We start from the raw sequence: 15,656 nt of genomic DNA, 5'->3' as shown, positions 1-15,656 counted from the left end.
TCTTGTCCTGCAGGTCCAGCGTGGACATCTCCACTCCTGAAGTGGTGCTAAAGCGGCTGAGTGCCTTGAGCAGGAATGGACCACTGTTTGCACTTTCGTTCCTGGCCTTTTGGGTGTCATGGGCTCATCCCGGCCTGCAGTTCCTCATCTGTCTCTGTGTGTATGACAGCTTCCTCACCATGGTAGACTTGAACCATAACGCCTTGCTGGCAGACCTGGCAGTCTCGGCTGCCGAGAGGACGAGATTGAACTTTCACTGCTCGCTGTTCAGTGCTCTCGGCTCGTTGTCGGTTTTTGCATCTTATACCGTCTGGAATAAAGAAGACTTTTTCTCCTTTCGGATATTCTGTGTGATCCTGGCAGCAGTGTCTGCACTTGGGTTCACGGTTTCTACTTGGCTGCTCAGACAACGCTTTCGGACAGGAGGACAATCCGCTGACAGCCAGGATTGCTTATTAAAGGAGTAAGTGAAATCGCAAATTGTGGTTAAATTGGGGTTAAATTTTATTAATGCACTTCATGAGGCCGACCACTTTGCCCCTGCCGATCTGGTGTTTTCTGTTTAGTGCAGAAATGCAACAAAGCCCCGTTCAAGTGAATAGGGCTGTGCTGCAGATTCCTGCAGGGAGGGGGCCTGAAAGCATTGGCGTGCAGGGAAACGCTGCAAACCTATCTTGCATTGTGGCCTTGTCCTCAGGGAACTCCTCTGATCACTAACTGATATCATATCCTCGATATGTCGCCACTTACTATTGCATGAAAATGATTCCTTATAAAGAGTATTGATAGCACAAGAGGAAAGTTTCTTAAAGTCCTAAAAGGCAAAGCTGTGTAGCGATGATGCCTTTCCTGCTGTCGTTTCGCCCAGATACAAGAGTAAAGGGTTTACCATCAGAAGAAGTGATGGCCTATTGCAAATCAGTGGGGATTGTATTGCTGGAAGCCTCACTCATCCTAAAGGCTTGCTCATATGAGTGAATAACATATTGTTCTGGTGGGTGGCACTTACAGAGATTGAGAGTATTGCTTGCTGATAGATGCTACTGCGCGTTCATTGCCGCTGGCGCAATTTTGTTGGACCAAAAAATAAATTAGCTTTAGCAATAAAAAAACCACAAGATTTAACTGCGCAAGCGCAGTATTTAACACAGGAGGCAGGTTAGTGAAGGATCATTTAAGCCCATAAGGATTAAGATGAGGCAAGAGCACCAAATAAAGACTCACCCACAGCTCTGCCAACAGGCCGCCCCGGAGCATGAGAATCACATTAACTCAAAACTGCAAGCGCTGATTACACAAGAACCACAAGACGGATTTTTCACCCCAGGTATCATTTTAATCAGTATAACAGCGCCAAACTGACACTGTCTGTAGTTTACTTAGCAAAATCCTGATGACAAGTTCGCTTTAAACAATAGGTAGTTTTCTTATGATTTCTTTTAAGAATCAAGGGCTGCACACAAAGATATTTAGGGAGTGGAAGAAAGGTAGAGTACAAACAAATCTCATATATCCATGCTGATTTTAAAGGGAACCAGTTAGTCGATACGTGCAAACCACAGGACTGCATCAGAGCCTGGCTCCATGATTGCATCTGGGTATGTGTTAATTTGAAACACTCCCGCATTTCAGAGAAGCCCATAGTTATAGAAGCATCCACCATACTTGGAGCTTCTCCCCGGCCTCCTCCCTTCCACGTGATTGACAGGTCTCTCCCTATATACACACATGTGAAAACCCTGTCAGTTAACTAAAGCAGTTTGGGGAGAAGCCAGCCAGGGACATCTTTTGGACTAGTCACATCTTGAGCAGTGGCTTAGGGTAACTAGAGTCCGATGTGCCCCCCGATGCAAGTTGGGCCCCTCTCCATACTGATATATATCTCCATCATGGTATATATGTCCCTTATCCCGATATATATCTCTAACTTTATCCATCCTGATATATGTACTCCGTTTTACCTCTGTTTTTTAATGCATAGAAGAAAATAAACCATTATACTCGCCTCCCATCCACTCACCCCCTGCTCAGCGTCCCCTTCTGAACCCAACAGCTGACTTCAGCATGCAAGCGACGGATGATGTCACTGCCATGTTCCCCCAGACACGTGCACCCTGACGTCAGCTGCTGGCCTCTGACTGGCATCGTGTATTGCTGCTCACAGACACGACAGATCTCTGCGCCGCAACCAGTTTCAACTGAATGTGCGTCTGAGGATGTACATCCAGTTGAAACTTATGCTGGCGTCGGCGGGCCCACACCTGCACGGGCTCGGTCGCGATCGCGGTTGTTACTCCCCTGCTTATAAGGCTCTCTACTCTGTATTGTCTCTGAAACCATCAGAGTGTTTCAGAATATCACATACCTGGGTGCAGTCAGGCTCTGATTCCTGCTGACGGTGGTTTGGACATCATTATAGCAGCGGTACCCAGCACCGCACCCTTGGGTGGATCTATAAACCCTCTTTATTGTGGAGCTAAACGGACGTTTCTGTTTTCTGTCCTCATAGTTGCATTTACCGTACAGAAGTTTGCACTTCTGTTTGCTACAGAAACGGCGATGCTTGAGTGGCCGCGCACACAGACGCCAGGACGCTCCTTATTGTGCCGCACAAAGACCTCTGCTGCCCTAGCGGGTGACGAATGTTTGTTATCAGTTGTATGGAGAGAACGAGGCGGCGTCCAGACGTGGTTAGGATTAGAGGTTCACACGGATAGACCGGGCCGTGTTTGCAGAAGAGGTTTACCTTGGATTCCCGTTACAACATGTTCTACAAGTTACCTGTCCGTGTGTCCGGACTTCTGCCAAGTGACCTGTCAATCATCGCCATTGTACATCAGCCCCTTGTAAAGTGTCATTCTAGGAGCTGCTCCTCCAGCAATCATTATCATTCTCACCATGGGAAGTAGAACTAGCTGACGTGACATCTTGTACCACATCCAAGGAATTCCTACACACGTCATCAGGTGTGTCCTTTACTAAGGAGCCAAATGTTGTTACAACCAAACAAAAAAAAACCTGATCTGAAATAGAACCAGGAGATATTGGATAGAGTTTTCCCATTAAAATCTAAAATAAGTCATTATTATTCGGGTTGTCCAAAGACTTAAGATATTGATGACCTATTCTTAGTAGGTGTTCAATATCCGATCTGTGGCGGTCTGGCACCCTCACTACTCAGCTGGTGGCTGCAGGAGGTACAGTGTACGGAGACCAAACAGCGCTGCTCCATGAACTGTGGCCGTTGACAGTTCCCACTGAAATTTTGGTGAGCTGCAATACAGGGAGTGGCCACAACATGGTGTATGGCGCTGTTCTGCTCTGTCTCCATACACTTCCAGCAGCCGTGGCACCAAGTACCGGCTGAACTACAGGGATGCTGGGTGTTGGATCCCCCATCAATTTGATATCGGTCACCTCTCCTGGTTAATTCCTTTTAGGTGCCTGTAAACAAGATGAATTTTCTGATTTTTTTTTTTTTTTTGATGGTAGAAGTATGAAAGCTGAATTGGGAAGGGTAAATTTCATCATACTTAATCTAAAAGTCTAAATCCACCCTTACCGGTAACAGGCGTTTCTTGAAGAGCTCAATTTCCGATTTTTCAACCCATTTAAATACTTTGCCTTTCACCCGAAGAACGTGCAAAACTCGTTTGTCGGGTGAAATTAAAAAAAAAAAAAAAAATCATTTTCAGCAGCGTGCTGATGAAAACATGATATTCTATGCTCACAGAACAATCATAATTAACAATTATTCTGTGCACATAGAAGTGCGGTTGGCCTTTCTAAACAGGAAATTAAACAACCGTTGATTGGCTTGCGTGTAGCTGATCGGTGGTCATTTAACGTCTCAATTGGGCCATAATATAAATGCACCCTGGATCTGTATTAAACGAGCCACTACTAGAGAAGTCTGCGAGTCCTCTCTATTAAAATAATGTATGCATGCTCAGCAGACTGGAGCGTGTTTGTTTAGGAAGGTATAGTCATTCTGTTGAGCGATCGGCCGACAGCTATATCAAAGAGAATCTAAATCGTTATCGAAGTAAGCACAGGTCCTAGTTGGGGAACTGTTTGCTTAAAGGAGCCGCTGGACAATTACCCAACAGACAATCCCTACAGGCGTTGCAACTGTTGAACAGCCACGAGACATGCAGCCGCTGGGAACTCTGTTAGCACTCGAGCATGCTCAGATAACACCTTATCCGAGTACTACGGGGTAGTTAGGCTGGTGCTTGTCAGATGGCTTCTTCTAGACTTCTATAACTATTTCAGATGATTGCGTTATCTAACATGGATTATTTTCCCCCAGATTATATGTTGAAGAGCCTTCGGATTCTCCGGAAAAAAAGATCACCCTTCTAGAATACCTCAGGCAGCTGTCCAGGCACCGAAACTTTTTGTGGTTTGTGTGCATGAACTTGGTGCAGGTAAGATCCTCGTACGTTGTCCGTACTGATCACAAGTGTAAATACGACACTCCTAGGTACATAGAGACGCCACCATTATTGACTGAGCTGCTGTCGGCATCATAAATGGTGATCAGATCATAATGTAATCACAGGCGGGGCGGCGGATTTCATCACCTCGCTTGTCATGTACGGACTTTTATCTTCCAGAGATGATGGTCATACACACCAGATAGAGAATGGCCAAGAGATGAGTCACCGGCGAGTATCATCCTCATGTTTCCTATAATATGTTTGGCTAAATGTACTTAGTAATCCCTAAGGACACACAAGCGGTGAGGCAAGACCCTTCTAGCGCTGCGGTGGGTGAGATGGAAACCAATAGACTTATGAACAACAGACGCTCACCTTCTATCATTCCCTGAGAGCAGACACTTAAAAGGGGATAATCCCATCTCCAAGACTCCATCCCAATATGTAGTAGGTGTAGTGATAATAATAGCAAATCTACATCTATTTAGAAATGTATAGTTCTTCTGATTCACTAGGTCTCATATGCAGGCATTGCAGGACCTTAGGTATCCATGGTTGCGACCACTGATACAGTGACAGCTAGTGGTTGTAACCATGGATACCTAAGGTCCTGCAATGCCTGCACATGAAAGAGGAATGAGACATACTGAATCAGAAGAACTATACGACATTTCTAATTGGAGGTATTTGCTAATATTATTATTATTACATCTACTGCATATTGGGATAGGATCTTGGAGATGGGAATGTCCCTTTAAGTTTGCCTTTAGTCATGACCTTGTATCATACGGTACTGGAGTCGTCCAAACATGGTAACTTAGCGCACATCACGTGCTGACAGTGCATAATAGAGTTTTACATAAGCAAAGAAGAGAATATATTTAACACAAAAACCTAATTTAACCAAAAGGTCATATTCGGATTACACATTCCCTTTAAAGAGTAAGTAACATTTTTACATTTTGTTAGCCTTTTTAATTCCGTGCAGATCAATAGCTGTCCTGGTCCTGAGACCTCCACCGATCACTGACAAACCCCCCGTAGTAGTGCACCACTTTCTATTGAACCCACACTTTGCGCGGTGTCCTCGCTCCTTTCTTTTCAGCTGCACACTTCGGAGAAATCTGCACAGAATTAAAGGAAAACCAACACACAAGAGACAACACAACGACCAGAAGTCCCAATATAAAATATAATGTTTATTGTTACCATCAAATAAAATCAGGTTTTAAAATTGGACATCCCTATATAATATTTTTTTATGCATATATTGAAGAAATATACATATTAAAATTATGTAAAAATATGGGCATACTATCCCTTATCAGACATACATCCACCTTGCAGTATACAATTGTAAAAAATGTGCAAAAAAAAATATATATATTATAACGCTATAAATTGATAACGTGCTTCATTATAAATAAAGTGCTTTGTATTTATATAATAAAATAATTTATGTGAATGAATGCATAAAGTGCTGTGCCCAGTGCAAAATAAGTATTAGTATGTCTATGCAGACCATACACTAGTAAAAACCGCAACAGTGTCACAAAGTGATCTGTACGTCTGCTAACCAGGAAAACAGTATATCATGATTAAAATCCAGACAATAAACAATGTATAACTTACAAAAATGTGCTATGTAGATTACTCCTGGTCTCCTGAGATAGATGCCCTGCCCCAACGCACGTTTCGGCGCTAAGCCTAATAAAGGATTAGCACCGAAACGCGCGTTGGGGCAGGGCGTCTATCTCAGGAGACCAGGAGTAATCTACATAGCACATTTTTGTAAGTTATACATTGTTTATTGTCTGGATTTTAATCATGATATACTGTTTTCCTGGTTAGCAGACGTACAGATCACTTTGTGACACTGTTGCGGTTTTTACTAGTGTATGGTCTGCATAGACATACTAATACTTATTTTGCACTGGGCACAGCACTTTATGCATTCATTCACATAAATTATTTTATTATATAAATACAAAGCACTTTATTTATAATGAAGCACTTTATCAATTTATAGCGTTATATTATTGTTTTTTGCACATTTTTTGAAATTGTATACTGCAAGGTGGATGTACAGTGCCTACAAGTAGTATTCAACCCCCTGCAGATTTAGCAGCTTTACACATTCGGAATTAACTTGGCATTGTGACATTTGGACTGTAGATCAGCCTGGAAGTGTGAAATGCACTGCAGCAAAAAAGAATGTTATTTCTTTGTTTAATTTTTTTTTAAATTGTGAAAAGTTTATTCAGAGGGTCATTTATTATTCAACCCCTCAAACCACCAGAATTCTGTTTGGTTCCCCTAAAGTATTAGGAAGTATTTCAGGCACAAAGAACAATGAGCTTCACATGTTTGGATTACCGTATTTTTCGGACTATAAGACGCACCGGAACATAAGACGCACCCCTATTTTCAGAAGGAAAATAGGGAAAAAAATAATATTGTGTCAAATGGGGGTCCGTCTTACAGTCCGAATTCAGCTTACCTGGGAAGGGATCCGGCACAGGTGGAGTAGTCACAGGGGTCATTCAGTGGTCCAGGCTCGTGCGGTGGCGGCGGCTCTGTGCTGGGGCAGCTGCGCTGGGGCGGGTGGGCTGTGCTGGGGTAGGGGCAGCTGTGCTGGGGCAGCTGTGGCAGGGGCAGCTGTGCTGGGGCAGGGGCACTTGTGCTGGGGCAGGGGGGCTGGGGCAGCTGTGCTGGGGCAGGGGGGCTGGGGGAGCTGTGCTGGGGCAGGGGCAGCTGTGGCAGGGGCAGCTGTGCTGGGGCTGGGGCAGCTGTGGCAGGGGCAGCTGTGCTGGGGCAGGGGCAGCTGTGGCAGGGGGGCTCTGCGGTGCGGTGGTGGCAGCGGGCTGTGCTCCGGTGCAGGGGCGGCGGCTCCGCCGGCGTTTCTTCGCAGCCCGGAGGCCCCCCGCACACCCCTTGCTGGGCGCCGCCATGTTGCGGTGGCCTCCGGGAGCATGGACGCCGGCAAGATGGCCGCCGGTCCGGGGACGGCGCATGCGCAGCTTCAGATCTCGTGCCGAGATCTCGGGGGACGAGATTCAAATCTCGGCAACGAGATCTCGTCCCCCGAGATCTCGGGACGAGATCTGAAGCTGTCACACCTTCTTGACACAAATGAAGAAAAGAGGGTCTCTCTGAGACTCCCGGCATGGCTCTCTCCTCGGTCCTCTTTTTAGCGATACCCGGTTGAGGTAGAGATGGCTCTTCCCCATGTCGCTCCCTCCCCAGCCCTTCGGGTGCATGGTTCGAGGTCGAGAACCCCCCCTCCTTCCCCAGGCCCTGGGTCTTTTGGGTTGAGGCTGAGGTTAGGAAGAATTCCTCCTGATGGCAGTGAAGCGCCCTCCCTAACCCCCTCTAGGGATGTTAGGTTGAGACGCCGCAGGTAGGAGCTGCGTTCGCAGCGCTAACTTTATTGTAGCCCCAGCACTGCTGTGGTCTGGTATGGGGCCGGGGGCTGTCATATTTGGGCCACAGTATGCAGGGATTCCTGTCCCTGCGTCAGCCCTCTAAAGGGGTCAAAAAGACCCTTCACAGGGCTGCGCTGCGTATATAAGGGCGTCTGGGCGATATGGCACTCATCCGGGGGGGGGGGGGGGGTTTGGTTCGTTTTCCGCCCCCCTCCGGACTACCGCGCCGCTCTGGAGCCCTTCCCGGGCAGGATTTTGTACTTTAGACCGCGGCTTCGGCCTAAGCCAAAGCCGCCGCCCTTGTTACCGCCCCCGGCCTGCCCCCCTGGATGATGATAATGATGCTGCACAGCGTCATACAGGGGGGCGGATCGAGCCAGGAAGGCGCGGTTTTACCTGTCTGCGCGCCCTTTTCTGCTCTCCGCCCCTCCTCCCTCCCACCTTTTTACCTCAGGGAAGAGAGCAGCGCTGCTATATTGCTCAAGAACACTGCACAGTCTCCAGGGGGCGCAGAACCGAAGTTTTTCTGCTGGCGCCGGATCTAGGAGCACACCGGTGGGGTAAGGCACAGCAGGATATTATCCTGCTGTGGACGCAGACTCCCTATAGGTTCCCTATAGCGCTCCTCTGCATAGCCACCCCTGTAAGGTTTTTTGGTCATATAATAACCTGCCGGCACTCAGTGCACTATGTCGGTCTCCAGGTCCGAAGGAAAAAAAAAACCACAGGTTTATCTGCTGTTACGCAGTCTGTTCAGCCTGCAAAGCCAATCTTCCCAGTGGCAACATGCACCAGTACTGCTAGAGTTGTTCCCAAAATGCTGGGTCAGTGCCCCAAGAGGCTCCTGTCACTGTTTCAACTCCACTGACATGCCGGTATGGGCCATGTCACAGTCCATGGATACGCTGACTTCCACATTGCTTCAGGCTATGCAGGGTCATATCCCGGCTATAAGCGGACAGGCAGTCCCTGGCAATGCTAGTAGTGAACGGTCCCATAGGTCACGTTCAGCTACGTCCTCCCATGGCTCACGGTCGTTCCGCTCTAGGCAGAGACACTGTAATTCTAGGTCTCCTAGACCGTCTCGTTCCATAGACGGGCGCAGCAGATCTCCACAGAGATCTTCGGGCATGGAAAAGCGGCGGTCCAGATCTCCCTCCAGGCAACGCCTCAGCGATGCGCAGGATTCAGAGGGCATCTGTGACTCCGAATCAGATAAGGAAACATAGAAGTCTCAGGCTCCTTGTCCTCCTAGCAATACAGCGCTAGTTGAGGACATTATCACTTCTATTCATCGGGTGCTGGTTTTATCCGATGCTCCCCAAGAACCCCCAAAACATAAGATCTGTTTTGAGGGGTCCCTGAAGTCCCTAAAGTTTTTTTCTGATCACCCAAGCTTTCAGGACATCCTTGATAAGCATTTTTCGCAGCCTGCCAAAAAATTCGCCAACCGTAAATATTGAGGCTAGATACCCTTTTTTCTCTCAAAAAGACCAAGAAGTGGATAGATCCACCGGAAATGGATCCCCCTATCTCTAGGCTTGCAGCACAGTCTTTCCTCTCACTGCCAGATAGCTCAACCCTGAAGGATACAGCAGATCGGCAGGTTGAGCGCATGGCTCGTTCAATTTTTGAGGCTGCAGGAGCCTCCCTAGCTCCCGCGTTCACCTCAACGTGGGCAGCCACGGCCATTCTGGAATGGGCCAAAAGATTGCAGGAGAGCCTCCAAGAGTCCGCTCCTCAGATGTTCAATCAACTAGTTCAGATAGCGGTGGTGGCAGATTACATACGCCTTGCAGCTTTTGATTCTGCAAGAGGCGTAGCAGATATAATTACAATCAGACGTATCAACTGGCTGTGAGAATGGGAAGCGGACCCGTCTTCAAACAAGTCTCTTACGGATCTCCCGTACGTCAGTTGGAGACTTTTTCGGGGAAAAATTAGACAAAATGATTTCCAATGCCACGGGGGGTAAGAGTACCCCAACCGCAACCTAAACGTACGTTTAAGCGACATAACCAGGCTAGGTTCCGGTCTTTTCGGAACTCCTCAGGCTAGGCCGCTTCATGTCCTTCACAGAATTACAACCGTTCCCCCTCGCATGGACAACCAAAGGACAGCGCAGAGGACGGACAAGAATTGGCGGTCAACATTAGGCCAGGCAAAGCCCAAGGAGGGAAATTCCAGAATTTCTCCTCGTCATGACTCACGAAATACGAAAGACACTCCACCTGTAGGCGGTCGACTTTTAATCTTTCAGCAAGTCTGGCTGCCTATTACAGAAGACAGGTGGGTCAAGGAAATAGTGTCTCTCTCTCCTTCAAGCTGGAGTCATAATACCGGTTCCCGAAAACGAGAGATTCCGAGGACTCTACTACAACCTATTCGTGGTTCCCAAAAAGGGAGGCAGCGTTCGGCCAATTCCTGGACCTAAAGCAACTCAAAAAGTTTGTAAGAGTTCGGCAGTTTCGCATGGAGTCCCTTCGATCCATCATTGCGGCTATGGAACAGGGAGAATATCTCGCCTCCATAGACATACAAGATGCATACCTGCACATCCCTATTGCGCCTGCTCATCAAAGATCTCTCAGGTTCACAATAGGGCAGAATCAGTACCAGTTCGTGGCTTTGCCTTTCGGATTAGCCATGGCTCCCAGAACATTCACCAAGGTTATGGCAGCCACCATGGATGTCCTACACTCCAGAGGCATAGTGGTCGTCCCATAACTGTATGATCTACTCATCAAGGCACCTACTGTCAAAGACTGCGAAGACAGCGTCTCGATCACGATCAACACACTAACTCGTCTAGGCTGGCTAGTCAACTTTAAGAAGTCGTCAACTACTCCCGAGTCAGTCACTGATCTTCCTAGGGATCCTATTCGATACCTCCAGGGGTCTGGTACACCTTCCCAAGGCCAAGGTACAAGCTATCCGCTGTGCAGTTCGCATGTTAATCCACATACCTTGCCGATCTCTTCGGTTTGCCAGGAGACTCCTTAGCAGGATGGCAGCAGCAATGGAGGTGGTACCATTTGCTCAGTTCCACCTAAGACCTCTTCAACTAGCCATTCTCAGATCCTGGGACAGGAACCCTTTCTCCCTCGAAAGGGCGTTCCGACTGACGGAGTCAACCAGGAAATCACTGTACTGGTGGCTCAAACCACCCGTACTGGCCAAAGGAAAATCCTTTCTTCCCAGTCGATGGAAAGTCCTGACCACCGACGAGAGTCTAACAGGATGGGGTGCAGTGCACCTACATCACAGGGCACGTGGTATCCAATAGAAGCGATCATGCCCATCAACATTCTGGAGATACGAGCTATCTTCCTGGCGCTAAAAGTTTTTTGCCATCTGCTGAAGGCCTCTGACATCAGAGTGCAGTCGGACAATGCCACGGCAGTGGCATATGTGAACCACCAAGGTGGGACTCGCAGTGCCCAGGCAATGAGAGAAGTGGCGCGTCTCCTTCGCTGGGCAGAAAACAAGAAATCAGTACTCTCAGTGGTCCACAGTCCGGGTGTGGACAACTGGTAAGCCGACTACCTCATCAGACAGGAAATGGACTCAGGGGAGTGGTCTCTCCATCCCAAAATCTTTCGTCGGATCTGTTATCGTTTGGGGACTCCGGACGTGGACCTAATCGCATCTCATCTCAATGCCAAGGTCTCCAATTTCATGGCAAGGACACGCGATCCGAGGTTGCTGGGGGCGGATGCCTTGGTTCAGGACTGGACTAAGTTCCAGCTTCTGTACATTTTCCCCCCTTCTTCCCCTGATGGCCAGAGTTATGAAGAAGATCAAACAGGAAGGAGTTCCGACCATCCTAATTGCGCCGGACTGGCCCAGACGTACATGGTACGCCGACATCATTCAGCTTACAGCAGACACCCCTTGGCGTCTTCCAGACCGTCCCGATCCCCTGTCTCACGGCCCGTTCTACCACCAGAATTTAGGGACTCTCAATTTGACGGCGTGGCCCTTGAAACCTGGGTTTTAACCCAGGCAGGTTTTGCTCCAGACGTCATTAGAACCATGATGAAGGCACGGAAACCAGCTTCCGCCAAGGTTTATTATCGTACCTGGAAAACGTATTTTACTTGGTGCGACTGTCGCGGGCGAATTCCGTTCCCTTACTCTCTTCCGAAAGTTCTTGGTTTCCTTCAATCAGGTCTGGACGCCGGCCTATCCTTAGGATCGCTTAAGGGTCAGGTGTCAGCGCTTTCAGTGCTCTTTCAGAAGCGTATTGCTAACAAACCACAAGTCAGGACGTTTCTTCAGGCAGTCTCCAGATTGGTCCCTACTTACAGACGTCCACTGGATACTTGGGACCTTAATTTGGTCCTAACTGCTCTACAGGCACCTCCTTTTCAACCTCTTAAGGAAGTTCCACTTCGAGTTTTATCACAAAAGGTGGTCTTCCTCGTGGCAATCGCCTCGCTACGCAGGGTGTCTGAGCTGTCAGCGCTCTCCTGCAAACAGCTTTTCCTATTCTTCCACCAGGACAAGGTGGTTCTCCGTACAGTTCCATCCTTCCTTCCAAAGGTTGTGTCTGATTTCCACCTCAATGAGGGCATCTCATTACCGACCCTTTGCCCGGCTCCGGTTCATAGAGTGGAGAGGGCCCTGCATACGCTTGACCTTGCCAGGGCATTGCCTATATGTGTGTCTAGGACTCCACCCTTCCGGAAGTCTGATTCCTTTTTTTTTTTCCTTCTTCCAGAAGGCATTCGCAAGGGTTTACCGGCTTCAAAAGCTACCCTTGCCAGGTGGATCAGGTCCACCATCCATGACGCCTACCGCCTAAACAATTCTCCTATTCCGGCCGGTATCACGGCACATTCCACACGGGCGGTAGGAGCCTCCTGGGCCATTCGACGCCAGGCTTCAGCACAACACGTGTGTAAAGCGGCCACTTGGACTAGCTTACAAACGTTTACAAAACAATACAGTGTGCATACTCAGTCCTCAGTGGAAGCGAGTCTGGGTAGACGGGTACTGCAGGCGGCAGTGTCCCAAATCTAGGGACCTGTCGGCACAATATTCGTCCATTGCTTCCCACCCAGGGACTGCTTTGGGACGTCCCAATGTCCTGTGTCCCCCAATGAGGCGACAGAGTAAAGGAGATTTTTGTGTACTCACCGTAAAATCTCTTTCTCTTAGCCTCTAATTGGGGGACATCTCCCACCCTGTTGCCCTTGCGAGCTGTTATTATGTTGGGTACTCATATTGTTCCTTGAGCTGTACATAGTAGCCTTTGTTTATAGGCTTGGTTATGTTGGATTTGTTATCTCCTCCTACTGCTTGGGTACAAAAACTGAGGTAAGGCGAATGCCGCCCAGGGGTGTATACTGTGGAGGAGGAGCCAGAGCCAAATCTTTTTCAGATTAAGCATAGTGTCGCCTCCTAGTGGACAGAAAGCATAACACCCAAGGTCCTGTGTCCCCCAATTAGAGGCTAAGAGAAAGAGATTTTACGGTGAGTACACAAAAATTTCCTTATTTTATATTGGGACTTATGGTCGTTGTGTTGTCTCTTGTGTGTTGGTTTAGCTAATTTGCGATTGTCCCTATATTATTTCCATTTTTCTGGCAATATTATTTATTTTGATTTTATATTTAATATACTATTATTTATTGATTATATTGCCAGTTTCCCTTTTTTCTCTCTTTTTGTGTGGTACAGAATTAAAGGACCATAAAATGTAAAAACAATTGTCCAGAACTTCAGTTATTGTTCAATACATATCCGCTGGTTAATCTTGTATATTATTACACACTTTGACCCTTATGGACTTTGGGTGTGCCTCCGTAATACCAATAAGTATATAGCAGCCCTTCTGCATTGTTTCTCTATATGTAACAAAGGTTTTTTGGCTTTGGGGCAAATTCGGGGGTGAAAGCTAGGCGTTTACTGGCTATGAGATGAACTTTGTATCATCAGTAATTTACTTCCTTCTTGACGAAGAGAAAAACAAATGTTTTGTATCTGATCATCGTAAACTTTTATTTCACTATTACACGTAGAGTCAATAAATCAATGCCAAGGATCCCAGACCACGGAAGAGGATCCTATAGATTAAAATCAATCTTTCCCAACCCTGAGATTTGGAGGAATCATTGGCCAGTCTACACGTATATTAATAGTTTTCTCCTCCAAATGAACATTATTGATGACTGAGTGAATGTGCTAGGATAAGGTGTTATCTGAGCATGCTCGGGTGCTAACCGAGTGACTTCGGCATGTTCGAAAAATATATTCACACGGCTGTTCACCGGGTGCAAATGCAGGGATTTCCTGTTAAACTGTCCCTGCATGTGTTGCGGCTCTCTGTCATGCGGCCGCGGGGACTCGAACACTCAGTTAGCATTCGAACAAGTAATGTTATGCAAAAAGATTTGCACGTAGGACCCTGAGCTCTTACATATATTACAGCTCTGGCAAAAATTAAGAAACCACTGTACAGTTTTATAAAAATCCGCTTCTCTACATGTCTGACAGCCATTCCATTCCAGTGTCAGTTGAATTCCAAACAGAGTACACCTCATTCTACTTAATGTGCTTCCGATTAGGTGATCACCTGAACCAAATCTTATTTAACAAAGGAAAGTATAAAAAAAAATCCTGCTGTGGTGTTCACAATCCTCTTGCAATAGGACAAGCTGGATGGCAAAACAAGTGCTAGTAATATCCCAAAAGTAATAGGAATGAAAAAATAACTTTTAATCATGCCAAAGGAGTTGAAAAGAAAAGTCTTGAGTGAGGAAAAGAAGGGCTAAATTCTGGCTTTACTAGCAGAGGAATACAGTGAGGGTCATGTTGCCTCCATCCTTAAAATTTTTAAGACGGCAGTCCATTACACAGGGTCAAGCAGCAGAGATTGGGGACAACAAAGCTACAGACCGGCAGAGGGCGAAAACGACTCTCCACTGACCGGGATGACCGTCATCTTCTTCGAATGTCACTCAGCAACCGCAGGATGACATCAAGTGACCTACAAAAGGAATGGCAAATGGCAGCTGGGGTGAAGTACCCAGCAAGAACAGTTCGTAGCAGGCTCCTAGAGGGAGGGCTCAAGTCATGTAAAGCAAGAAAAAAGCTTTTCATCAATGAGAAGCAAAGAAGAGGCAGGCTGAAGTTTGCCAAAGACCATAAGGATTGGACCATAGAGGACTGGAGTAAAGTAATCTTCTCTGATGAGTCTAATTTTCAGCTTTGCCCAACACCTGGTTGTCTAATCGTTAGACGGAGACCTGGAGAGGCGTACAAGCCACAGTGTCTTGCACCCACTGTGAAATTTGGTGGAGGATCGGTGATGATCTGGGGATGCTTCAGCAAGGCTGGAATTGGGCAGGTTAATCTTCGAGAAGGACATATGAATCAAACCGCATACAAGGTTATCCTGGAAAAACACTTAATTCCTTCTGCTCAGGAAATGTTCACCAACTCTGAGGACTGTTTTTTCCAGCAGGACAATGCGCCATGCTACACAGCTAGGTCAATAAATGTGTGGATGAAGGACCACCACATCAAATCCCTGTCATGGCCAGCCCAACCTCCAGACCTGAACCCTATTTAAACCTCTGGAATGTAATCAAGAGGAAGATGGATAGTCACAAGCCATCAACCAAAGAAGAACTGCTTAAATTTTTCTACCAGGAGTGGAAAGTATGCCAAGACGCATGAAAGCTGTGATTTACAATCATTGATTTCTGAACTCTTCCTGAGTTAAAACATTAGTATTGTTGTTTCTAAATGATTATGAACTTGTTTTCTTTGCATTATTTGA

General features: G+C 47.1%; 1 protein-coding gene across 3 annotated transcripts in view; it reads left to right on the top strand.

Annotated features, from left to right (window-relative positions):
• The window catches only part of MFSD13A (major facilitator superfamily domain containing 13A), a 72,918-nt gene that overhangs the window by 27,140 nt on the left and 30,122 nt on the right, over positions 1 to 15,656 (top strand). For all 3 annotated transcript variants that reach the window (XM_073555773.1, XM_073555771.1, XM_073555772.1), the window contains exons 4-5: positions 14 to 463; positions 4,313 to 4,430. In XM_073555773.1, the coding sequence (XP_073411874.1) occupies positions 14 to 463; positions 4,313 to 4,430 (568 nt within the window). The remainder of the gene's footprint in view (positions 1 to 13; positions 464 to 4,312; positions 4,431 to 15,656) is intronic.

Source organism: Dendrobates tinctorius, unplaced genomic scaffold (genome assembly GCF_039654945.1).
Source record: "Dendrobates tinctorius isolate UK_male_01 unplaced genomic scaffold, ASM3965494v1 ptg000230l, whole genome shotgun sequence".
Taxonomy (NCBI): domain Eukaryota; kingdom Metazoa; phylum Chordata; class Amphibia; order Anura; family Dendrobatidae; genus Dendrobates; species Dendrobates tinctorius.
This window is presented reverse-complemented; position numbering and strand designations above follow the sequence as displayed.